This window comes from Clarias gariepinus, chromosome 20, assembly GCF_024256425.1.
Source record: "Clarias gariepinus isolate MV-2021 ecotype Netherlands chromosome 20, CGAR_prim_01v2, whole genome shotgun sequence".
NCBI classification, from domain to species: domain Eukaryota; kingdom Metazoa; phylum Chordata; class Actinopteri; order Siluriformes; family Clariidae; genus Clarias; species Clarias gariepinus.
In genome coordinates, this window is record NC_071119.1 from 16,741,364 (window position 1) to 16,766,671 (window position 25,308).

General features: G+C 38.5%; 2 protein-coding genes across 3 annotated transcripts; one reads left to right on the forward strand and one right to left on the reverse strand.

The window, feature by feature from the left end:
• Positions 1–791: 791 nt before the first annotated feature.
• si:ch211-63p21.1 (uncharacterized) lies at positions 792–10,291 on the reverse strand. 2 transcript variants are annotated; one of them, XM_053479394.1, is made up of 6 exons: positions 10,020–10,291; positions 9,391–9,483; positions 6,558–6,635; positions 6,396–6,466; positions 2,699–2,870; positions 792–1,988 (listed from the first exon to the last, which is right to left on the reverse strand). In XM_053479394.1, exons 2-6 carry the CDS (start codon positions 9,454–9,456, stop codon positions 1,770–1,772), a joined length of 606 nt encoding a protein of 201 aa, XP_053335369.1. In that variant the 5' UTR covers positions 9,457–9,483; positions 10,020–10,291; the 3' UTR covers positions 792–1,769. The 2 variants fall into 2 exon arrangements, with proteins under 2 accessions (XP_053335369.1, XP_053335370.1); XM_053479395.1 differs by having other exon boundaries at positions 9,383–9,483.
• Positions 10,292–15,532: 5,241 nt separating this feature from the next.
• Positions 15,533–25,252, forward strand: si:ch211-63p21.2 (FH1/FH2 domain-containing protein 1). The gene is made up of 9 exons (XM_053480191.1): positions 15,533–16,528; positions 16,710–16,850; positions 17,221–17,403; positions 20,222–20,341; positions 22,980–23,141; positions 23,447–23,685; positions 23,893–24,124; positions 24,923–25,031; positions 25,158–25,252. Exons 1-9 carry the CDS (start codon positions 16,028–16,030, stop codon positions 25,184–25,186), a joined length of 1,716 nt encoding a protein of 571 aa, XP_053336166.1. The 5' UTR covers positions 15,533–16,027; the 3' UTR covers positions 25,187–25,252.
• Positions 25,253–25,308: the final 56 nt, after the last annotated feature.

The window sequence follows — 25,308 nt, forward strand, 5'->3', positions numbered from 1 at the left end:
CATATACTACATTCCTTAATTATGCATCAACTGTAGAATATAGTTATACCCTACCCTAAGCAGAATTGTTCAGCAAGAGTAGCTAATAATCGCAAAAACACATATAACTGTGGCCTACCCTACCAAAATGGAAGAGCCACCTTGTGGTGTTATTTGGTATAACCGTGTAGCAACTTTACTAAGGCTCCAACCTGTAGATACATCCTTGGTTTCTGCGGCAGTTACTTAATGGGGCACTGGGTTGCCAGCTTGATCCCCGATTGTATCTCAGTACTTGGAGGTGAAGGACCTTGCCCAAGGCTTCAACAGTGGCAGCTCGGTGGTGTTGGAGGGCTAACCCGGGACATCCTGATCAGCAGTCCAACACCTAAATTACTGAGCTTCCTCACCCCATTAGAGTATATAAGACTGCATTTAAAAATGAAAAAAAAAACAATAATAAATTTTATGCTTTCTGAAAAAAAAAGAACTCCATTAATGGCTTAGGAGGAGTTGTGGAAGCGGATTTAACACTCCTGTTTTGTTCTGTTATTTTTTGCTGAAAAAGAAATAAAAAATTAAATAGCTAGTGCATCTAATAATGGTTGTAAGAAAGTTTGGTCAAATTCCCAGGAATGGTTTAGGGGGTAGGTGCAGTGTGACGACGACGGATGATGGTGGCACCGATGATGATGATGGATAGATGATGGTTAGTGACACCTACACTAATGAATTAGCATTAGTATTTTCTGCACATTTTAAAATAAAGTGACTGGGATCTTTCATTGAAAACATAACACCATCTGCTTTCAAACCATATTTTTTATTCATGTTCAAATGGACCCAAAATTTTCACATACACCTCATTTTCATTTTAAAGCTTAAGAAGAAAAGCATAAGACCATGAAATGACATGGAAAGAAATGTGAAGAAGCATGTGACATAAAAGCACAAAATAAATAGCAGTTAACATAATATGTAATAGGAATGCCTGAGCAATTGCATCAGGGCTGCTATAAAGATAACTTAAAAAAAAAAAAAAAAAAAAAAGCATGTACAATATAGGAAAAGTAAACAACATTAAATGTACCTCACACTTAAAAATAACTAGCACTTAAATATTAAAACATTTAGGTAAAACCTAATCAAAATAAGTAATAGGCTCTGCCACTTATCACAGCTCTGATGCATCAGTTGAGGTTTGCTTAATATGAGTTTAAAAAGCCATGCATTCACAAAATGAAAACAGAAATGTGCATTTTCTATCATAAACCTATCCTAAAAGACTTTGTACATTGCATAGTAATTTGTTTCTGCTTTAAACCTTTCCACACACGCATCATGTTACTATGATGCTTTGGCCATCAAACAATCAAGCATCTATACTGTACGTACACACATACTGTACACAGACGCGCACTGGTGATGTAAGAATAACGTCGGAGCTCAAAACAATCATGGTGACATTTAATAACAAGCCGTAATAATAAATAGGAAATTAATAATCTAATTAGGATTTTAGATTTTTTTTATAACCATTAATAAATGCAATATGATGGATTATTACAGCAACCTGACAAAAAAAATCAGTGATTTTTATGGATTTACTAAACTTTCAGACATTTTAAACTCTTTCAAAATTTCAAATAATTAATGCAACTAATATCCACTTGCTGGCATGTATCAGACATGACACTTCCACTTCAAGGCCAATTTTTGTGCTTCTCATAGTACACATCATCAACAATATCATCAAAAAAGATTCCTTGAGGTACCTGTTGCAGAGGACGTCAGGTATTCGTGAGCGGGAAAAGGAACGAAAAGAACACAATTATGATGGAAATAAAGAGGGGAAGAAACAGCAGGAAGAAGAAAAGAGGTGAAGAAAGAGAGAAAGGCCATATGTTCGTCAACCATTTTCCTTTGTCGGGGTGGTTATCTGAAGCAGCCGGGGTATCTGCTGGATTACAGTGACAAATCACCAGAGGCCTGACCTGAGAAACACTTTCCTGTAGGATGGAGTAGAAAAGGGAGAGAGAGGAGGAGAGAAATTACACGAAGAAAGAAAAATATATACTACACAATTATAAATGTTCGACCCAGTCAAACCAGGACTTTTGATTGCACAGAATAACAGAACACAGTTATAAAAGTAAAAACTGTTTCTATTTCTCTATATAATCCCCTTCTACACTAATGAACTCATCCCAGCATTTCACTGGTGCTAGGGTACCAGCAAGATAGAAAGTTTTCTCAGTATGCCGGAGCCAGGATTGGATACACGTCTGAAACCCCGGACCACCATAAAAATCTTTAATGGAATGAGGTCAGGACTGTATAAAAATGAGCTTAAATTGCATGGATTGTGACTATTGGTTTGTACATGTTAGATTCAGGATACCAAAGGAAATTATCAATTAGGAAATTACAAGGGATCTGTTTTTTGATAAAAAGGCAGTATAAAGCTCTTTATAATATTCTCAACACATTATATAACATGTCAAATAAAAAATCAGATTAATGTCCATTATTTTGTGCTTTAGCTATGGATCTGTTATTTACTTCAATCTAATTACAGGATGGGTGATGAAGATTACTTCCTAATTAATCATGTGTGGCCCTACTTACATTTAGTCTGATTATAGAGTTTATGCCATAAAAGTCTACAATAATACATAATGCAGTAAAAAAAACAACAACAACAATAATACTAAACAACCTCTAGTATGGTTCTGTTGGGTGAGCGATGGGGACTCAATCTCAGACTCCAGCGGTGGTTCCTTTGGCTCTGCCCCCCATCGTCCTCACTCTCTGTGGTGTCTTGCCGGGTTACTCGCTGACGTCTTCGCTTCCGAGAGCTGATTCGCTGGAGGGAACCCACGACCTGTAGTCTGGCCCAATAGGAACATCTCTCAATTGTGATAGTATGTAATACTCATTCTGCAATGGTTCAGGAATGACTTTAAAGCTAAGTTTGACTTTGAATGGAAACCATGAATGACATTATCTGAAGGATAAAATACAATGGAACACACTGCTATAATAAAATAATCAATGATCCGGCCATGACCTGAAGCACTTTTACTGTTACCACCATAAGGGGTTTTTAAATTATTTTGCACTAGACGTACATCCTGAAGTGTTCCATCCTTACAGCAGAGCAATTTGCTAAAACATACAATTAGCAATTTATTAAAGAAATACATACTGTATATATTTAACCATTTATTACATTTGCACTTCTTGCAATCTTGTGGAATGTCTGTGAAACAGTTTTTTTTTTCATCATTTTTTTTCTGACTTGAAGTTAGAAGAAGAAATATTTTACATAGAAACTGAAAAGCACAGCGTTCTTTATCCTAAATTGTATTTATTTATTTATTTTTCTTTTTTTTATGTGGATTCCAAGCTTTGACACCTTGGCACTGAAATTGACCTTGCTTAAGCCTTTCTCACAATACACTGGCGCACCATTTTGTTGGCTGATTGGATTATCGGCTTATGAGACGTTTTCAATCAGTAAAAACAAATGAATTATTTTAAAGCCGAAGTCTGTTATGAGATTAGTGAGGAAGCTGTTGGGATTTTGTGTGTATAGTATCTTGATCCTGTAGCCTAATTCATTCAGCTGGTTTAGTTTGGGACTGTTGCGCTATTGATTTGCCTTTGCATTCAGTATGAAAGGAACGGAACTGGAATCGGGGGTCGTCGTTGTTACTCTCTCTATCGTATATCCAGGACTGAAGGTAGTATGGGGGTTTGACATGTTGAGATGTGTATGACACGCCGTTAGGAGGTTTAAACAACGGTAAACAGTCAGGTGCTAGCCCGCAATAGCTTACAGAGTAGATCAGATGTAACCACTGCACTTAATTAGTGCTAAAACTATAGTGCTTCAAGAACAATTAACTGAAAGCTGTGATTGACACTGATCAGCAGGTCCAGGTTTTACCTTTTTGACTGCAGTAAAAATATAAAATGTAAGTATTTCAAATTGCAATAGAGCGACAGCACTGGGCTCATTCTAGAATACCCAGCTCTCAAACTGAGCCACGTTTCCACTACATCCACAAAAAATTAGTTGAACACATCAAGAACTTGGCAGGAACTTGTCAGGAACGCAGTAGAAACTGGTAAGGATGTGCTATTGTTTCCCTTGATGTGGAACTGCCAGCTATTTTAATTTGGGCATGTTAAAAAAACCTGGTGAGGACATGATCAAAGCAAGACACAGGGAGAACTTAATGATGACATAGTAATTGACCAGTACATGGCATAACTAGAACTTCTTAGTGACTTCATTGACGTTTTACAAGCACTGTGCAGAGAGGAATAACTGGATGGCGTTTAGACTGAGTTGTCATTGGGATGTCACTGTGTCACCATTGCTTCGTCAATGGAATTCTCACATTGCCACTTCATAGGCTTGTGCTGTGACCATGCCACATTGTACAAGACTGCATTAGGTTGACATTACATTTTTCTGGAACCATGTTTATGGCAGGCATTCAGCAGGTTATCAGGACATCTATGTCACATTCAGTGCTGAAAGCCACTGCATGTGTCATGGTATTAATACCAGCTTACTGGATGCACTGACACCATAGTGTGTGATAAGTGCCCAGGAACTAGTGTGGTGTAATCTAATAATAAGTAATAACTTTTTTGATTCTTTTGATCTTATTGGAACTGTGATGAGAAATTAATGACAACACGATAGATGCATTAAGAACATGTCAGGGACTTTGCAGGGAAGTAGTATGTAGTGCACACAGTATGTCCCTTTTCTTTGTGTTGTTTAATACTTCTTAGGACGTGGGAACGTCATGGTCTTTGTCGCTCTATGACAGGGGGCCTTAGGACATGTAGTAACCTTTTTTCTCCAGAAAATTCCACCTTATGCCTTATGATTGGTTACAAGAATTTGTGTTCGTCTATTATTGGTTAGGCCGCCAAACATGCGACATAGGAGCCCATCCTATACCGCAATGGTGAAACTGCATGGCTTTTTTGGCATGTGCCCTGAAATGGCAGTGACCTGGGTAGACAGTAATTGCTGCATTTAGTGAGTGAGGTAAATATGCATGGATAGCACCTCAACACTCAAAAAACATTCAGTAAACAGTTCATTTACCCTTGTAGTTAAAAAAAAAAAAGCAATGGTATGCTATGTATTTTTGACACATATGATACACATAATGTTAAATGTCATGCCTAATTTGGTAGCAGAAAGCCATGTGTTCCCCGAAAACCCACACTGAGTAGGCTTAGAGCCGAATTCATGGGTTCCATGTCATATACCAAACGCGAAGGGAAATGCAATATTGAGCGGGTTTTATCATCGCCTTTATAGTGTGATTTCTGTGTGAAAGTGGATTGAATTTAGCTGTTGGTGAGCAGCCCGATTGGAAGAGGGAGAGGTGTGAGCCCCCTGGTGGAAAAACAATTCACACGTCTCCACAATAACATTGGTACTGAGGGATAAGATGACAGCACAAATAAACTTACAAATAAAATGATAGCATTTAAACCTAGTAGGCTACAGAAAAAAAATCTATGCTTATAGAAAAAACCCCAAGAAATTATAAAATCTCTGTATCTATTTTCAGATGAGATATTAATTACTACTGTGGAGTGTCACATCACGAATAAATCCAATGCTGAATTTAAACGCAGACACCCACCTTTAGGTAAAAATGGATGTGGTCATAAATATGGACAACAGGGTTGATTCTGATTACAGTACTGTGCAGTTTCGAGTCTTGAGCCACCCCTTCATGTTAAATGAAATGATGTGCATTAAATTAAAAGAAACTGGAACAAATATTTTATTGCAACAGGCTGCAAAGTGCCTAAAGTTACGATTTAAAAATCACTTGTTTACATAACAACTTCAGCAGCAACCTCATTTCCCCTCTCATCTGTTCCAACCCCGGTATACTAATCACAAGCCTGATCATTTGCCAACATCCGCACCTGTTTCTCACTGGTTCATGCCTTATGTTAGATGTTTTTTTTATGCTTGAATGATTCATACTGTAGGTCGCTGTGTGGCTTAACAAACAAACATTCCTTTGAAACCGCTCAGGTGCAGGGACTAGACTGAAAATGAGCCAAAATAGTCCTTCAGGAAGCCTGGAGAACTATTACTCAAGACTACATTAAAATTACAAGAAAGTCTGGCTCTTGGGATATAAGATATAAAGAAATGAGTGGTGGCTCAAGACTTTTGCACAGCACTGTGTCTTGTCGTTAATGATCAGACGCCTGTTCGAGTTCTAAAAGCTTGAAAGTCTGATATCATTCGAGCAGAGTGTGGGAGAAAATAACTACTTGCAATAGAAGCTTTTTAATAGCTTTGGTATTCTGAGTCCATGGAGAGCATATTTGATGACTATAGAGGGTGAGTCATTTACCTGGTGTCTGCATCCTCTACGTCTGCATCTGCATCGCTCTCTCGCTGAGGATCGGACTGGACACACTCCTCCTGCAACATGAGTCATAGGTATGAGCAAACACATCACTTCTACAACTCCACTCAAAATATCGCTCTTTCTCACAAACACACACCTACCTACCTCAGTGCCATAGCCCTCTGAGTATCTGGCCATTATTGCCCTGTTTTTCCCACATTCGTTACACTTCAGGCTGCTTTCCTAGAACAGTGAAACATGAGAAAAACATTTGTGATGACATTTACAAAGCGGCCATTATTGTCTCTTCAAGGATTTGTCCGCCCCTGAAACACATTAAATATGTTTCAACTGGAATATGTGTGATGTGTGTTAATTTGTTGGTTGATGCCAAATTATCTTTGGTCCCTAGCTGTTACAGTATGTGGCACTATGATATCACCTCATTTTTAGCAATCCATGACACTGTATTTATGAAGCAAAAGTTAAGCTTTAGTGCCTGATCTGTTGAAAATATATCCAAAATAATACAGCTGTACATGTCAAAGGACTAAATTACTGCTGTATACATCTTTTTAGATAAAGGCAATGGTTAAATCTCCCTGGAGCCACTTGTGGCAGGTATATAAATTGCATGGTGGGTAATTTAGGAATATTGACTCAATACACAATTCCAGTAATGCTGGATTCAGGTCAGATGAAAATAACTACTGCCGTTTACATTGCCAAAATTAGAGTGGAAATTCCGACAGCTTGGATAGCTCTAAGTTGTTTCTAGTGAACCGTCTATGAAAGCCACCATTTTACATGGCTATCAACATTTATTTTGTTTCACCCAAATGAGAATGGGTTTTCTGTTGAGTCTGGTTCCTCAAGGTTTCTTCCTACTACCATCTCAGGGAGTTTTTCCTTGCCACTGTCGCCCTCGGCTTGCCCACCAGAGACTATCTCACCTTTTGGATTCATACATTCAAACTCCATACAAACTTAAATAATTATTTTGATTGTGTAAAGCTGCTTTGGGACAATGGCAATTGTTAAAAGCACTATACAAATAAAATAAAATTGAATTGAATTGAATTGAATTGAATGTACCACTGATGCACTCTGCCCTCCCTTATCGCACACCCCCTTATCTCATGCCACTTTATCCCACACCTTTCAACTTCTATAAGTCATGCCCTTTTATTCAACACCCACCCATTCTACATTCTTCTTCCCTTGCTCTTCCTCTCATGCTCCTTCATTTTAGAAACCTTCATCCTACACCCTTCACCTCACCTCATTTCACACATCCCCATTCAATGTTCCTTCATCCCATACTTACTATGTACCATCATGCCATGCCTCTTTAACAAACTCCCAACACTCACAGATCCCATGCTCCCTTATTCAATGTCACATGATTTCATGTTCCCCATCCAATGCTACTTCATCTCATGCCTACTTATCCCATCCAACATCCCATCATTTCCCAGAATCTCATTACACAACCCCTCATGCTGTCACCTTGAAGCAGACAATGTTATCCCGTGCTGCATCATTCCACAGCATCTTATTCTTTCTCCCTTCCTAAATGAGTGACCCTTGGCTCGTCAACTCATCCCATGTTCCCTCACTTCAGGCCCCATACATCATCGCATCATTCCACAACCGCTCTTTCTGTCACCTCACTCCAGATGACATTATCCCATCTTGCATCATTCCACAGCCCCTCATCCGTGCTGCCTCGTTTAATGACTGACCAGTGACTTTTCAAAAAACATTCTCTCATTTCACATTTCCTTATCCCACTCTCCCACATCCCTTTCACACCAACTCATTCTATGACCTATTATTCTGCACCTCCTTGACCCATGTCAACTCATTCCATGCCCAATACATCCCACATCATCTCTTCATTCTGTAAACCATAATTCTGTCACCTTGCTCCAGATGACAATATCCTATGCTGAGTTATTCCACAGCGTCTTATTCGTGCTGCCACGTTTAATGACTTGACCCATGGCTCTTCAACCTACATCCGCACATCTCACGTTTCCTTATCCAACTCTCCCACCATCTCATTCCATGACTATTATTCCATGCCAACCCAAACCCATGTCAACTCACCCCATGACCCATACATCCTACATCATCTCATCATTCCACAAGCCCACATTCTGTCACCTTGCTCCAGATGAAGTAACCCCATGCTGCATCAATCCACAGACTTATTCTTGCTGCCTCGTTTAATGACTGACCCATGGCTTTTCAATCTGCATCCTCTCATCCCACATTCCATGTTTCCTCATTGCACTCTCCCATCATCTAATTTATGACCTATTATTCCACACCCCTAGACTCATGTCAACTCACCTTATTGCCCATATTTCCCACATCATCCAACCATTCCAAAACTTCTTATCCTGTCACCTTGTTCCAGATTGCATTATCCTGTGCCGCATCATTCCAAAGTGTCTCATTCGTGCTGCCTCGTTTAATGACTTGACCCATGGCTCTTCAACCTACATCCCCACATCCTACTTTTCCTTTTTCAACTCTCCCACCATCTCATTCCATGACCTATGATTCCACGCCACCTCAACCCATGTCAACTCATCCCAAGCCCCATACATCCCACGTCATCTCATCATTCCACAACCCCTCATTCTGACACTTCGTTCCCAATGGCATTATCCTGTGCCGCATCATACCACAGCGTCTCATTCGTGCTGCCACGTTTAATGACTTGACCCATGGCTTTTCAGCCTACATCCTCTCATCCCACATTCCATGTTTTCCTCATACCCTATACATTTCACATCACCTTTTTACCCCAAGCCTCATCATACACCTCTCATTGTCAGCACCATGGTCACTGACCCTTACCCCTGACCAATTTCTGACTGCAGTTAGTATGTATTGATCTAAAGGCCATCATCAAAAGTGGAAAAAGATGAATGCCAAGCAATCATACATTCAACACACACACAACCACAAACACACACCTCTGTACCTCACAGTCATTGTCCGAGTTGTCAGAGAACTGGCCACTGGAGTCTCTTCGCCTTGTCACCTCCATTTCTTCCTTCGTCGCTCTATCATAGACCTAAATATGATGCAGGCAAACGAAAAAGATTCATGTTGTTAATAATAGGGTTATTACTGTTTAAAGGGACACACTGATTTTAATAATGTCATGTACAACAAGCCTTAGTGGAAAGTGTGAACTTTTTTCTTTTTTTTTTTTTTGAGAATGAGAGAGAGAGAGAGTGAATACAACCGGACATGTTTACATGTTTACTTTTTAAGTTCAGCAGCTGGGCTGCGTTCCAAACCGCATACTAAGGTACTAAGTAGTATGTATACCTAGTACTCCAGCGCTGGTGGCGTACTAGCGTACTTTACTGTTTAGTGCGGTAGTGTGCGGTTTGAAACGTAGCCCTGGTCATTACGTAATCCAGCTGCTTCAAAAACAGATACGTTCTAACGACGGACACAGACTTCAAACAAACCGGCGATATATTTATCCTTAAACACAACGCGCTAAGGAAATATATATCGCGTATATATACATATATATCGACTCTCTGAGTAGCTCCTAAACGCACATTACGCTGTTTACGTAAACTTCACCGCGCATACCTTGGCTTAGTTTATTGTGAAGACATCATCACTTTGGCGCAGAATAATCACTTCAAGTTGAGTCAGTCCGGTGCGAAATAAAAAAACGAATAAATAAACACACAAATAAACAAACACACAAAACAAACAAACAAACAAACAAATCACGACGGATCTCCTGCCCTTGGTGTGGAAACGGAAGCTCGCGCTACTCCTAAAAGGTTTGACATTGTATTCCGTGACAGCGTTACAGAGCCCGAGAGCACGACGTGCACGCGCGTGCCATAAATAAAAAATTCCCAAAACAGGGAACGTAATCGCGCACGGCTGTGTGGGCGGGGACACAACGCGGGCACTCCGAGCAGCCAATCGGCATCGACTTGCCGCGGGGACGCGCAAAGCGCAGCCTCAGATACAGACTACAGTACACCTAGACTGTAGTATGCTAGTGCACTGAATAGTACAGTATGTCCGAAGGCCAGTTGTGTACCTGATAGCTTGAAGAACGTGACATGACAGAAAGTCAGTTTAGAAAGCGAGCTTTAGGTTTAGTTTTGATGTGTTTTAGGAATATTAGAGTACTTTAGGCTGGCACGGTGGTGTAGTGGTTGAGGGTTTGCCTACTTTGTTGGAGCACGGGGTCAGCCACTATACAGCGCCCCTGGAGCAGTCTTACTCTAGGGCTCAACAATTAGGCAGTTTGCAATTTGGCAGCGCTATGGCTCGAACCGCAAGAATTCTGTTTTGAAACCCTATAACCTACAGCCCCCACTGCCCTATGCATAAAACAAATATGTTGCTTTCTTGTGAAAATGTTGATTGGTTTAATATGGCTAGGCTCGATTCCCGCTCTGTGTGCATGGGGGTGCTTGGTGGGTTTCCTCCGGGTACTCCGGTTTCCTTCCACAGTCCAAAGATATGCAGGTTAGGCTAATTGGCGGTCCCAAATTGCCCGTAGTGTGTGAGTGTGTGTTTGTGTGTGTGCCCTGCAATGGATTGGCACCCTGTCCTGTCCAGACGTCCCCTAAGACCGTGGAGAGAGATGCTCCAGGTGCATTGTGAGTATTTGGGCAGTGGTGGGTCAGGGGGTTGAAGCTGTGGATTGCTAATCGGAGGGTTGGGGGTTCAAGCTCCAGTCCCACTGTTCAGCCTTTAAGCAAAGCCCTTAACCTCATGTCACCACATTTCTATATTAGCATTTCAGCGGGAAGTGGGACCCACTGTTGTAAAAGATGATCCATGAGAATGATGTAGAGCACCCAGTGCAAGGGTCGACCAAGAACAAGATACCTGGACAGCTGACCATTCGAAACCTGACCTACCCTTACTTAATGAGAACAGCCTTCAGGACAGCAAATTCAGCCATGAATAATAAGAAAGTTGTTTTTTCCTTTACTCACTTACTAAGTTAAAAATCTATTAAACTTATTTTATTATATTTTTTTCTGTAGGTTTCTATCACAATACAAAGTTCTACCTGAAGGTCGATATAAAAGAAGGCTTATCGTCCCACACCTTTATTTCATTTGCTACACTGTGCCACTGGAGTAGTATGGGATAGTGTATATCCATCCACAAACATGGGAAATTAATACTCAAAATATAAAGCTATACCAGTCACAAATTGAGTGGTAAATAGTGTTCACAAAGAGTTAAAATTGTCGATTCCCCAGCAAACAATGGTCAGACAAGTTCGAGTTTTATCTGTAGATAATGTAATATACATTAGGGTTCATGGTTTACATGTAGCTTTGCATGCTGTATCAGGGGCAATAACCAAACATTATTAATGAATGACAATATATGCAAATAATTTGCAGCAAGTATGAGTTGCCTGTTAAGGTTATGGGAACTGTCCAGGTTTGGGGGACATGTGCCCACTGTAGTCTCAGATTCCTATTTTTGGTTTACAAGACTGAAACCTGATGTGGTCTTCTGCTGTTGTAACCCAAGTTTTGGCATGCTTTTTTGCTCGCTACAGGGAAAAAGTGGTTATTTCAGGGCTTGGGGGACATTTCTTGTCTTGTCTATAAGAGGAAGGGGCATGGTTTAGAGACCTGGATTAGAGATCTAGCTTCCATTTGACCTCTTGCTCTAGTCACTGGTGCCGCTGGATAATTATGCGTCATTATGTGTAATTATGGGGCAGGTCTGTATGAGCAATTTCTATCACTCCCCATGGGGTTTTCAAGGAAATGTAAATGTGAAACTTGAAAAAGAGTTGAATGAAGCTGTTGAAAAAGCATGGACTAAGTGGCTAAAATAAATTATATAGCATAGAATATGATTTTCTTTTTTATAGCATCGACTACACAAGATCCAAATCAGAAATTAAATACCTTCAGAATCAGGAATGTGGCAAATTTAACATAATTGATTTATAGTCTGTTAAAGGCACATACATTATATTAGCTACACACTTATTCCAATTTAGATACAATTGTGCTGACAAAGAATAAAATCTAACAATAGCACTATAACAAGTGTTATGTGGTGTACTATGAGCATGGCTGGATTTGCATAAAGATAACAATGTCTGGTTAAAACCAAAGACAAAAGACTTTATCTCACTGTAATCCTGATATATCTCTATATTGAACTTAACATATTAATTTCATCTGTATTTAAGTTTTATATATTAATTTGTAAAGAAAGGAATTCTATTGGAAGATTTATATAATTAACTAGCTAAATAACTGTTTTATATTTATTTTTTACACATAATTATTTTGAAAAGGGTTTCATATTTATATATAAGTTTTATTTTATAAAACATACATTACCAGTCAAAATTTTGACCACAACTTCTACCTCCATGGTCTTTCCTGGGTTTAATTTCTTTCTAAATTGTAAAACAATGTAGAAGCATTCAAAATATGCAATAATTTCCTTTCAACAGTTTGAGATGTGTCTGCTACTTATGCTCTGTAAAGGCTTTATAGTAGCTCTAATCTGAGGTGCTGTTTGTTATTTGGTCATTTCTGAGGATGGTAATTCTCAATTAACTTCTCCTCTGCAGCAGAGGTAAGTTTTGAACTTGCTTTCCTGGGATGGTTTTCATGAGAGCTAGTTTCATCATGGTGATTGGTGGGTTTTGCAACTGCACTTGACAATACGGTTCTTGCAAGAACTATTTCAGAACATCTGACCTTCATGATTTTAAATAACAACTGACTGTAGTTGTTTTTTTGTTGTTATTAATTAATTCCAGCCATCCATATAGGAACCTCTGTAGTCCAACTAAGGACCGTAGAGGCCAATGGTGACCATTGGAGGCCTTATATGGATGCCTATATATGCACACACACCCTGACACAGTTTAGTGTGATATGCTAATGAAGGGAGACTACTGGAAAGGCATAAGGCATATAGAAATCTGTGCTGTTTGGTTAAAAAAAACATGTTATAAAACCCATAATTAAGGGTAAAACACATATCACAAGCCAATCACTGACCATAACTTAACAATTCATTGACTTGATGTGTTTATGTTTTAAAATATTCCAATATGTATTGCTTAAATGAGCAGCATACTGTATAGGTGAATTAATTTCATTTATATTCTTGTACAAAGTGTATTTTACAACTGCATGAGATTTTCAGATTGGAGCCCTTTAAAACCAGTTCACAGTGTCTCCTTGAAATAGCTTGAACTTGTTATATCTTATAACGGAGGAGAAAAAGAAAGCAGACTTGTATGTCGCACAAACCAAACTACACAAATGGATTTCAATTTTTTATTTTATAACGTTTTTTGCTGCACTTCATTTGGATGAAATACAGTGGAGCTCAGCAGAATCAGAAGCAAATGCAAGCAGAATAAAATAGTTGTTCTGTAGTAGTGTTGTTGGACAAGCAAGCACACTAGGCCATAATTAATGTTTTGCGTTGCTAACAGACCCATTTCCTTTTTTAAAATTTAACTGATGCTGCCCCATTTTAAATGAAACCCTCTCACTGCTATTATTACTCAATTTATTTATTTAGCAATGTCTAAATAATATTTCCACAGTTAAATATTTTACACAATCTTTTTATAATGTGTTAATAATAGTTACATTTTAATTAATTTTTAAAAATATTTTTCAGGTGTCATGTTTTAAGTCAGTGTCTGACACAAGTGCTGTCTAGCAAATGAAAAAAACTTACATATGAGTAGATTACTTCTATTATGTCTAGAAATTCGTAAAAAAAGCAATGAAACATGACTATGTTAATTATTATACTAATATATCCCATCCACCTTTCATCCATACTGTTTAGCTGTGTAGGGTTTTGAGTGCTGGAGTCTATCTCAAGAAACATGGGTGGCGTGCCAACCCATTAATGGGCACTTCAAGCTAAAAAAACAGCAATCAGCCTACACCACATGTCTTTGGACTGTGTAGAGGAAACTATAGAACCTGGAGGAAACCAACCAAGCATGGGGAAAACATGCAAATTACATGCACACTAGTGATAGGTCATTCATGAATGATTCATTCTTTTTGAACGAGTCTTTAACGTGACTCAGAAGAATAAGTCTCAGAGAGTGATTCGTTTATTTTCTACTGGGCACGTATGCACAACGCATCCCAATACCTCTGTAGTCTATGTCCAGGAAACAGAAATGAATAGTTACCTCTCGGGCCTTTTGGTCCGAATCGTTCGTTGTTACGTGACTCACATAGATGCTATGCAGTGCATTACACAGAAAACAGAATTGAGCAGTTCTTCTTACAAGTCTCCTGGTCCGAATTGTTCGTTCTTCTGTCATGTGACTCTGTCATAGATGCTAATAGTGTAAAAGAATGAATGATTTGGACCAGAAGATATGAGAGGTGAGCTGATCATTCTGTTTATCATAATATGGCCTTAGCTGCATTGTAATATTTTCATTACTGGAACTGTAGCCAAAAGTTGTGTATGTAGACATGTTGGGGGTCTGTTTATGGAAAATGTAACATTTTATTTTATTTCTGATCAAAAGAACAAAATAAACTAAATGACTAAAAGATTCATTCATTTGGTGAATAAGATTCAAAGAACCGAATCATTAAAATGATCCAAACTTCCCATCACTAATGGCAGGAGGCAGGTTTCAAACCTTCAACAATGGTAGTAGTAACTACTAGGCCACTGTGCTGACATTTTGCTGTAATATATTATTTAATGCTAATTATGTTATTAAATTAATGTTGATTAGATTTCAACTTTTAAATTCTGATCTCACTTCAATAGGGGAGCCTTGGACCACCTCAGAGGCTTGTGTTATTAATGCTGTAAAAGAAACTGCACTATTGGTCATATAATCTGAAGAAAAAGTACATGAATGTGTAAAATGAATGAATGTGTTCTTGGTTTGGGTGAGACAGATTGTGGAGATTTGGAGACCTCGATAGTACAGTTGTGTATACTCAGGGAGCAATATAAACAAGAGAGCCTGGTGTGATAAGGAAATTAAGGAAAAGGGCGCAACTCAAATAAACACAGACTGATGTCCACATGGACCGTTGATTTAGAAAGCTACTCAAACGCAGCTACTGAAGAGTGGAGCACACACATGCTGGCGACTGAGGGTGAGCGAAGATGTTCAAAGCTATGCAACTGTCTGGAGAACATTTAAGGACATAATACACGAGGATGATTCTTCCGACAAAAAAAAAAACAGCCCGGATTTGACATCTGAATAAGCAGATCTGAACTGAGGAGCATCGCATTTTGATCAAGAGTTTTCCAGACACGTGTTGGAGTGGAAGGTTTGGATGGTTATTTAAACACAAGTGATTTTCGGATGGTGTTTACAAAAGAAGAATTAAGCTAATGTTGTTATACTTTGATGGAAGATGTCTTAAGATGAATTCATTCCAAATGTAAGGCATAGCATGAGGCATAGTTAAAAGAAAACATTTAAAAACTTCAAACTATGAATGCTGAGAACAGGAATGTTTGCACGTCTAAATTAATCTAAAAATAGGCTGAAAGCAACTCTGTCTTCAACTGAATACAGAGGACTTTGTCGTTTATAATAACTTTGGCAGAACGCACCAATGAAACAGTTTGAATACTCTGAGCAGAATAGTTCTGAGCAGTCCTGGCCTTCTTTTGTCAATCACAACCCTCGGCTACAGCTCAACACTTTGGATTTTTCTGACTTATGGGATGAAGAAGATCTCGACCTGGATGTCACTGATGACGATCTTTTCCAAAGGAAGATACCATCCAAGCAACACCTAGGACACCCTTTAAATCCTCCATCACCTCCACCAGCACCGCCATTGGCTTCCCCTCCTCCTCCTCCTCCTCCACCTCCTCCTTCACCTTCTCTTCACGTTAATCCCGCAACGTTGGGATCGGCCCGTCGAACTCTGAGGCTTCACTGGAAGGAGTTGTTGAGTTTGCAGCCCCTGCCGAGAGTCAGCCGTTTTGGGTCACAGTCCATTTGGGCTGCTTTGGAACCGGTACATCTGGACACCAACAGACTAGAATATTTGTTTGAAAGCAAGAACAGCAGTAATAAGACTCTTTCTGCTCTGCAGGGCGGAACACGGGTGAGAAATTCTTGTTAAAAGAATCTATATGCATCTATCAATTACACAAACAAACCAATGAGTGTTTGATTATTCATTGCTAAGTATTGAGCTGGACATAATGATTAAATACACTATGGCTTGCTAAACTGCCCTTGAATAAACCTCTCTGTACATGTGGTTCACTCTGTATGTCTATCAGAATCAGATGTGTGTGTCTGTATTGAGTGTGAAGCGGAGTAACATCATAACTATAGCCCTGAGCAGCCTGCCTCCTCCCCACTTGCTCCCTCCGGCTATCCACAGCATGGACTCCAGTGTTTTGGACAGGGAGGATGTACAGGTAGGGTTCCTAGTGTTTTCATGTCTGAAATGCTTACATATTCATAAATATTCAAAATACAGACCCCCAATTTACTAAGCGCAAGAAACGTTTGTATGGGCACCAGCATCACCTGACTTCATAGTGATGCCTTGTTGTAACGTTATAAAGGATGTGTTAAAATGCCATTTTCTTTTCTACCTCAATATAATTACATATAAAATGTTAAAGCTAGAATTTCCACTTATGTTAAATATATAAGTTGAACAAAAATAAATAACTCCATATAATGCTAGGTTTATGCTAAACTCTAAACAGAATTACGCACATTTGCAAACTTTTGAGTGTAAACTTGTGTGAGACTTAGAAGTGTTAATCATTATCTATGCAGAGGCTTCAGTCTTTGGTCCCTTCTGAGGAAGAGCTGAAGTTGATTAAGGAGGCAAAAGCTCATGCACCGTGTTGTACTCTGGCAAGTGCAGAGCAGTGTCTCCTCACCTTGGGTGGCGTCACACACCTGAGCTCCAGGCTTCAACTCTGGGCTTTTGCACTAGATTATGATACGCTGGAAAAGGTGAGATTTACATTTTTTCGCTTATTTTTTTTGTAGATACTGTACGTTTCTCCAGTATTAATGTTTTTATAGATAAATATTAAGTTTTTTTAATTCATTTACATCACTTAACATGTCACTTTTTAAAATTTTACATATGGTGCAGGTTAAACTTAGGCAGATATCTAAGTACTGTAAAGGTTTGTAAATTCTGTCCAGCGATTGATTTAAGACGCACCCACAGTTTGATGCATGCGCACTACACTGTCAAAACTTGCGGTTTATAGTCGGCTATAGAGCAAGAATGTCTTAAAAAAATACTGTAACAGGCAGTAAACAGTAATTAATGAAAAGAAAGCTATAATTGCTCTGACGAAAATATGGTCTCAGGTACAGTTTGTGTAGTTTCTAAAGAAATTAGCTGTGTAGTTTTACTGAACTATCTGCAGAACCAGACACAGTCTTCCTGCAGACTTTGTCACACCTGCTTCTTTTGCAAACCCCCATTTTGGGGGGTTTTACAGAATAATCTCTAGACATTCTGTCAAGATGAAAATGAAACTTGGATTACATGGCTATGGTCGTATTTTGATTTAATACTTATGCATGGAACGTTACATAAATTCAGACTGGTTTTGGGCCCATTGTTCAAACCATGCAAAATGGTTACTGTACTGTACTGTAGAGTTCTTTTCTCTGAGATTGCAAGATTTTACTTTAATAGGCAACTCCAAGAAATATATATATATACACACACACACACACACACACACACAATTACTTATTTTAGTAGATTATTTATCTTCTCATAATCATCTGAATAGTGTATACAGTATGTCTGTGTATTCTGTACAAAGCCTGAATTGACCAATTTTGGTATTATGCTCATAAGTACCCATGCTTAACTCAACTCTTAATATGGTCGTTTTTGCACAGCTTGCTTATGCTAGCTGATCTGCTGCCCCAGATGGATAATGAAATTTGGTATCCCCAACCACATCACCACTGATTGCTAGACTTGTCCCACAGACTAAATCATCAGCTGAACTTATGCCATGCATGCCTTTAAGAGCAAATCACTTAGAAAAAATCACTTTATTGCCTAGCCAATTTGCATTGTCCTATATTACCCTGACCTTTCTTCAGACAATAGCATCAAATCTCTTTACTCAAAATACTCTCATTTTCTCTGAAGGTTTATTTTGCAGCAACATTACAGCACTGTGGGTGGCATCGCTCTGTGGACCCATGGGCTTACAGCTGCTTTTTTTCACCATTGGCATCTACTGTACATCTATCACACTCCCCTAGGATCCCTCCCTCTTTATTTGTAGTCTTTTAAAGATCCCTTTATGCCTTGAAGTTGACTTAAAGTTGGTTGTGTTTGAAAACCACCTTCCTGCTAGCAATCACAGCTAACAGAGTTAGGGAGTTGCGTTCACTGGCAGCAATTTGCTTTGAATGTGTTTATTCTTAGATGACTCTGGAGTTACCCTGTGGAAAAATCCAGGTCTTTTGCTTATTTTCATTTTCCATTGACCCTGTGTAAACAAGGTTCTTTGTCATTTAGAGCCCATGCCACTTAAACAGATGTACGACAGTGGCATTTGCAGAAAAGAGTTTATTCAGGCCTCACCTTAAAGGTTATATGGGTTCCATGAAGCCACTGATTTATGGGTAATTAGTTTCCACAGATCACATTTAAAAAGATGCCTGAATCATTTCTTTTATAGCAACCAACGTTAGTACCTGACGTTAACAGGGAAAGAGTTAAAAGGTTAAAGCTAAAAATAAGCTGATTGGCTTTAATGTAATCTGTGATATTATCATTATTTTAGGTTGAAGCCCACGTACATGTCTGCTTGTCTCTCTGTCTAACTTATTGGTAAAAGAAAATTAAATTTTGTAAGGTTGGGTTTCTTACGCCTTGTTTACGCCTTCTTTAAGTTGTACTTCTTTTGTCGTCAGCCAAATACACTCGTTAATCGGAAAGTGAATCACAGCAACGGCAAAACCTTCGATTTACATCCTGCCACATAACTGCTTAAAACATCCATTCTACTCAACATTTTGATTTAATTCCTGGCGCAGGTTTAACTTCAGGCAAATAACTAAGAACTGGCAAAGTTACATTAAATTCTGCCCATCCAGTTTTACCTGGTGCTATGGCAAATTCTGACTGGACAGACATACATACAAACAGACAGACAGACAGACAGAATTTTTTCTATGACTGGTTTCAGGTCCTCCAATGTCTGAAACCTAAAGATATCAATCAATGAGGTTCTGATCAATTTTGATCTGATCATCTCTGACAAAACCTTTCTTTTATTAACATAGATGAAAAATTAAAAAATCTTTTACTACCCTGATTTGATTTGATATAAAGTACTGTAGGCTTGGAGGTATGATGAACGATTTAAAACAAAACCATGTCATAAACTGAAGATGCAGTTTGTATCATGATCCTTAATACTTCATATTTTAATACTTTTTTTTAAAGGTATCTACAGTACATTGGCCTTGTGACACATTATTATAAAGGCATTATATAAACCCAGTGGTGAGTAATTTGACATTATTAAATTAATTTCCACTGGGTTTATACAATGCCTTTATAATAATGGTAGCTGTGGCGAATATGCGAGTGCTCTAGTGTAAGTGTATTTTTGTACAAAATATGATCTCTAATTACAGTTTTTCATTTTTCATGGCTAAGATACAAAAGTCTTTATGGATTTCCTGCTTACCTTCTCTTGCTTAGAAAGTGTGGCCGTTATCACGGTTTGTTTTTAGACAAAAATTTTGTCATGCTTTACTTGGATGTTCTTGTAAACAGGAAATTGCAGAGCCCCTCTTTCATCTCAAGCTGGCAATGGAGCAGCTGGCAGCCAATCGGACATTTCACTGTATACTTGCGACCGTACTCGCCATTGGTAACTTTCTTAATGGTTGTAAGGTAAATTATTATTATTATTATTATTATTATTATTATATTGTAAATATTTATAGGTGTGATGTAAATGTAAATGCAAAAAAACATATCCATATACTAGCACACTTTTAAATCTTTGGAACAATGTGTTTTTAACTGTCTAACATGCAGTGAGATGAGACAGAATGAAAATCTGAGTGTTTGCTGGGGGTTTTATTAAGGGGAAAAACAAGAAATATAATTAAATTCTACTCTCGGGTTCAAAACACAAGCAGACAGGGTCATCTTAGGAATATCTGTAATCATAAACAATAACACAGACAAGCGTCATCCCATGGAAAGCTTAAAAAGATTGTTGGACCTAATGATACACATAAGGTTTCAAACCAAACCAAATAATCAGGGGCTAATGTGCTGGAAGCAGAAAAATGGGCAAATGTTAGGATTTGAGGTATTTTTGAAGAAGCCAAATTGTGGTGGCTAGTCGACTCTAAAACTTCAGCTCTTGTGCAATATTCCCAGTCTGCAGTGGTCAGGCCCTACCAAACGTGGTCCGAGGAAGGAAAATCAGTGAAACGATGACAAGCTTATGCTTGTTAATACTGTGACACAAGCTAACTTGTTAATGTGATTTTGAAGTTTGAATTTATAAAAATATTATTATTATTATACAGATTATTTACGAATTAGTATGAATATGTAATGTCAATTATTTAGTCATGAAAAATATTTGCTTATTATTTACAAATTATCATTATTATGTAGGGTTTCATTGTGGCGTAATGGTTAACACCGTGGTCTTGAACCTCCGGGTATGTTCTCCCCGTACTCAGGGGTTTTCCTTTAAGTACTCCGGTTTCCTCTCATAGGCCCAAAACAGGCAGATTAGGCTAATTGGCGTTTCCTAATGATGTAGTGGGTGACTGAGTGTGTAAGTGTGTGGCACTATGTCCAGAGCGTATCCCGCCTAGTCTCCCGAGTCCACCGGAATAGGCTTCAGGCCTCCTGCGACCCTGTACAGGATAAGCGGTATAGAGAGTGAGTAAGTGAGTGAGTGAGTATTATTATAAAATATTAATATTCTAGTGTCATTGATATTAATAAGCAGTGGTGCTACAAATTATTGCCAGGCCTCAACTTATGGAACTTTTTTGCTTGTTTACTTCCGGCAAAGTGATGAACCCATTGTTTGCAGTTTCACCCCCTATGGTTTGAACTCTTACTTAACATGGTTGAATACCCTGTGCAGCCCACTTAGCAGGGAAGTACTAGCCATTCTGAATGCTGCCCATAACAGAAATTAAAACAAAATGATGTACTGTGAGGTGTAAGGGGGAATTCCACAAGACTAAGCTAATTAGTGTTTTATTAAAGGCAGGGATACTCATAGGGTTAAACCATTAAGACTATAGACCGTGCTAGTGTTAAATGTAAAATGTAAACATTTGGTATGCCTTATACTCAAGTACAAGTACTGTTACTTCAGTGAAATTTTACTGAAGTACAAGTAAAGTTACCATTAAAAAAATCTACTCTGGTAAAAGTAAAAAGTAGCTCATTAAAAATTTACTCAGTGTAAAAGTAACCGAGTTCCTTTTTTTTAACAGCGGGGATGGGGGTTTCTAGTGTAGTTCAAAAAAGACAAGCAGATCGTTGTTTTTAATTTAAGGAACACCTTTGCATAACAAAGCTGTTGCCTTTCTTGTTCTTGAAATCAAAGTGGTCACTTAAATATGGTGTGACGCTTTGCGCTGGATAGCCGAGGGGAAAAAAGAGCTCAGAGCCAAGAATAACGTTCAGCACAAAACCTTTTCGGCCTCTTTCAGCGTCACAAAATTATAATGCAAAACATAAAGTAAAAGTAAAAAAAAGGGTAAAAGAATTTTACACCTGAGCTCCTACTCTGTCCTCTCCTTCTCACACACACACCTCCGCAGTGCACACACTGGGGGAGGGGTAGCAACTCTTAAAAGGGCAACAAAAGGGTAAGCCGTTACAATGGCCAAGGGTTTGCTTCATTTTTTTTCCCCGTCTCCATCGTTCTTGTAAATTTCGCCCGTTTGTTGTCCCCGCCAATCAATCAATCAGTGCAGTGGTTTCCAGTGTGCAATTTTTACAAATTATTTTTCATTTTCTTTCATTTATTTTTTACTCAGTAGCGAATATTGTTTCAAATGTAGCGAAGTACAATACTTCAAACAAAACATATTTAAGTAAATTACAGATTTACTTGTAATTACAGATTTCAAAAACTACTTTAAAAACTAGAAGTACACAAAAAAACTACTCAATTACAGTAACATGAGTAAATGTAATTTATTACTTTTCATCGCTGCCTAATTGCACCTATCGACATTAAAATATTTCTGAAAAGGAAAGATTAGCTTAGCTCTTAGATCTTAAAAAAGTCCAGATTAGCTCGACATTGTTCCAATAACATAAAGCCATTTATAAAATTATTTAATTCACGAGACATATACTGTAGGTATTGCTTGATTGGAATATTTTCAGGTTTAAGCAAAGATCTTCAAGCGTAAGCTTTGACTAGCAGTGTATGTTAACTTACTGTACTTTAAAACTCCTGTATTACACATTTAAACATATTCAGGATACACTGTGGAATTTCACTATGCACTTTGCATATTCTTCTGTAAATCTCCAGGCTCGAGGGTTTGAATTGAGTTACCTGGGGAAACTGTCGCAGGTTAGGGACACACATAGCCGGCAGCCTCTGCTGCACCACGTGTGTGCCTTACTCCTCCAGCTTTACCCACAGTCCTCGGACCTGTACTCTGACATCACTGCTGTCACCCGGGCCAGTAAGGTAGAGTGTTTGTGCATACAGTATATGGATGTGTGTTTCAAAAATCATATATTGTCGCTTTTTATTTAATGATACTCTATCTTTGATGAACATTTATATGCATATGTACTGCATAATTATTATTATTTTTTAATTATTATATTTCAAGATTATAAATAATATTTTTAAGAAAAAGAATGCTCTGGATAGAGGTACTGTATGTGTGTGACGAGTTTTATATTATGTAGTACCGTAATGACAAGGAGCATTAAGCACACTTTGTGCATATCATTACTGTAAATAATAAGCATGCTTTGGTCTTTCAGTATGATTACTCGCAAGTTCAGTCCAGTTTCTCTGCACTGGAGTCTCTTTGCAAAGCATCATGGGAGCAGCTGCATCTGCTGAATAAAGAAGACACGAAGAAGGGAGCAAGACGAGGTGAAGGGGACGAGCAGAGAGGAATAAGTGAGGCATGCCTCTACCTGAGATTGCCCAAATTTCTGAAAGAGTGCAACGAAAGGCTGAAGGTGCTTCGTGCTGTCCATCGGCGAGTAATCAACAGGTAGATATAAAAAAAAAAATTCCAAAACATTATTTTTTTTCATGAAATTTGTCTAGACTTTATAAGACAAAAACAATGTATTAAATTGCTTATTATAAATATATTAAACATTTGTGTATTTTTTTAATGAATAGGTTGTACAAGTCTACAAGGCCAAAGTAAAATTGCCTTTCTTTTTCTTTCTCTCTTTCTCACTCTCCCTGTTAGATTTCACTCATTCCTCTTGTACCTGGGCTACTCACGCGCCATGGTGAGGGAGACTAGCCCAGATGCATTCTGCAAAACCATTAGCGACTTTGCTTTGGAGTACAGAGCTACTCATCATGCCATTCTTCAGCAGAGAGAGAGGGAACGAGAACGGGAGGAAAAAGAGGAGGAAAGGATACGAAAAACTTCCTCTCCTGCACCAAAAACAAAGGCTATAGAAAGCCCAGCTCCAGTAAGGAGGAGTTTTGTTTTATCCCTCTTGACCCCCAGATGATATGTAATGAGAATGCCGTCTTGTCCTTGTGCGCCTGCATGCCATGGGATTTCAACAAAGTCACACAGTGACATACAGTGCAGTTTTAGCAATAACTTGCAAGCATGTTATGATTGCTAATGGGTTCAGAAGAGCCTTCCAAGCTGATACTGGGCTTGTAGTTAGAATGACATGCTCAACTCCGACCATGGCAACATTTAATATTTGGTCTGGGTCAGTCCCTTCGAGCTCACCGGTGCTGCTGACAGGGTGTAAATGAGCGAGCTGTGATGGTGACTCTTAAAAATATAGTGGGCCAAGTAATGGGATGTCGGGCATCTAACAGCACTTTTGCACTAATCTAGTATACCTAAACGTCATCATGACACAATGTAAGGGTTTTTTGAAAGCTTTAAGGATGAATTTGAACAGAGAGCTTACCTGTAGCCCTTATCCATGCTACTTGCTCTTGCTGTTTTTTTTTTTTTTTTAAAGCACACCAAACCAACAAGCGGCGATATAAACCTAATCACAAATCCATGTTGTTAAAACATAAGCCATAAATAACAGTTTTTACAGTATACACACAGTTCATTATAGATTACTCTGTGACTTGACGGTGCCAGCTTTTATATGCAAAAAGGTATCCAGTTTATGCTTGTGGTAACAACTAGAACTTAAGCCGACTTTGATTTCATTTCAAAGATGAAACTTTTTAAACAAAACTCTCAACTAACAACTCTCTCTCTCTCTCTTTCTTTCTCTTTATCTCTTTAGGATTGCATGGAGCAGTCAATGCTAGAAAAGGTGCTAAATACACCTACATCACCCTCTTGCTTTGACCTCAGTCTCCCACGTCAGCGCAGCAGGACACCAAGCACCAAAGGTATTACCTAAACACACCTACCCACAGAGACAAAGACAGTCACTGATTTCTGTGTTTGCAATGGCATCTAAAAAAAAAAAAAAAAAAAGATCACTAACCCTTAGAGGCATGTTTTTTTTTTTACAGGTTGCTTTCCACGAAGACTAAAATGGTAACAGAAACTGTTCTACCTGCTTCTGATAACTATTAAAATATAGAATGGTTAAAGTACCAGTTGATAAATACTTGAAATTTATTTTTGCTTTTTATTTTACTTGTATGTGCAGCTGTACTGTAC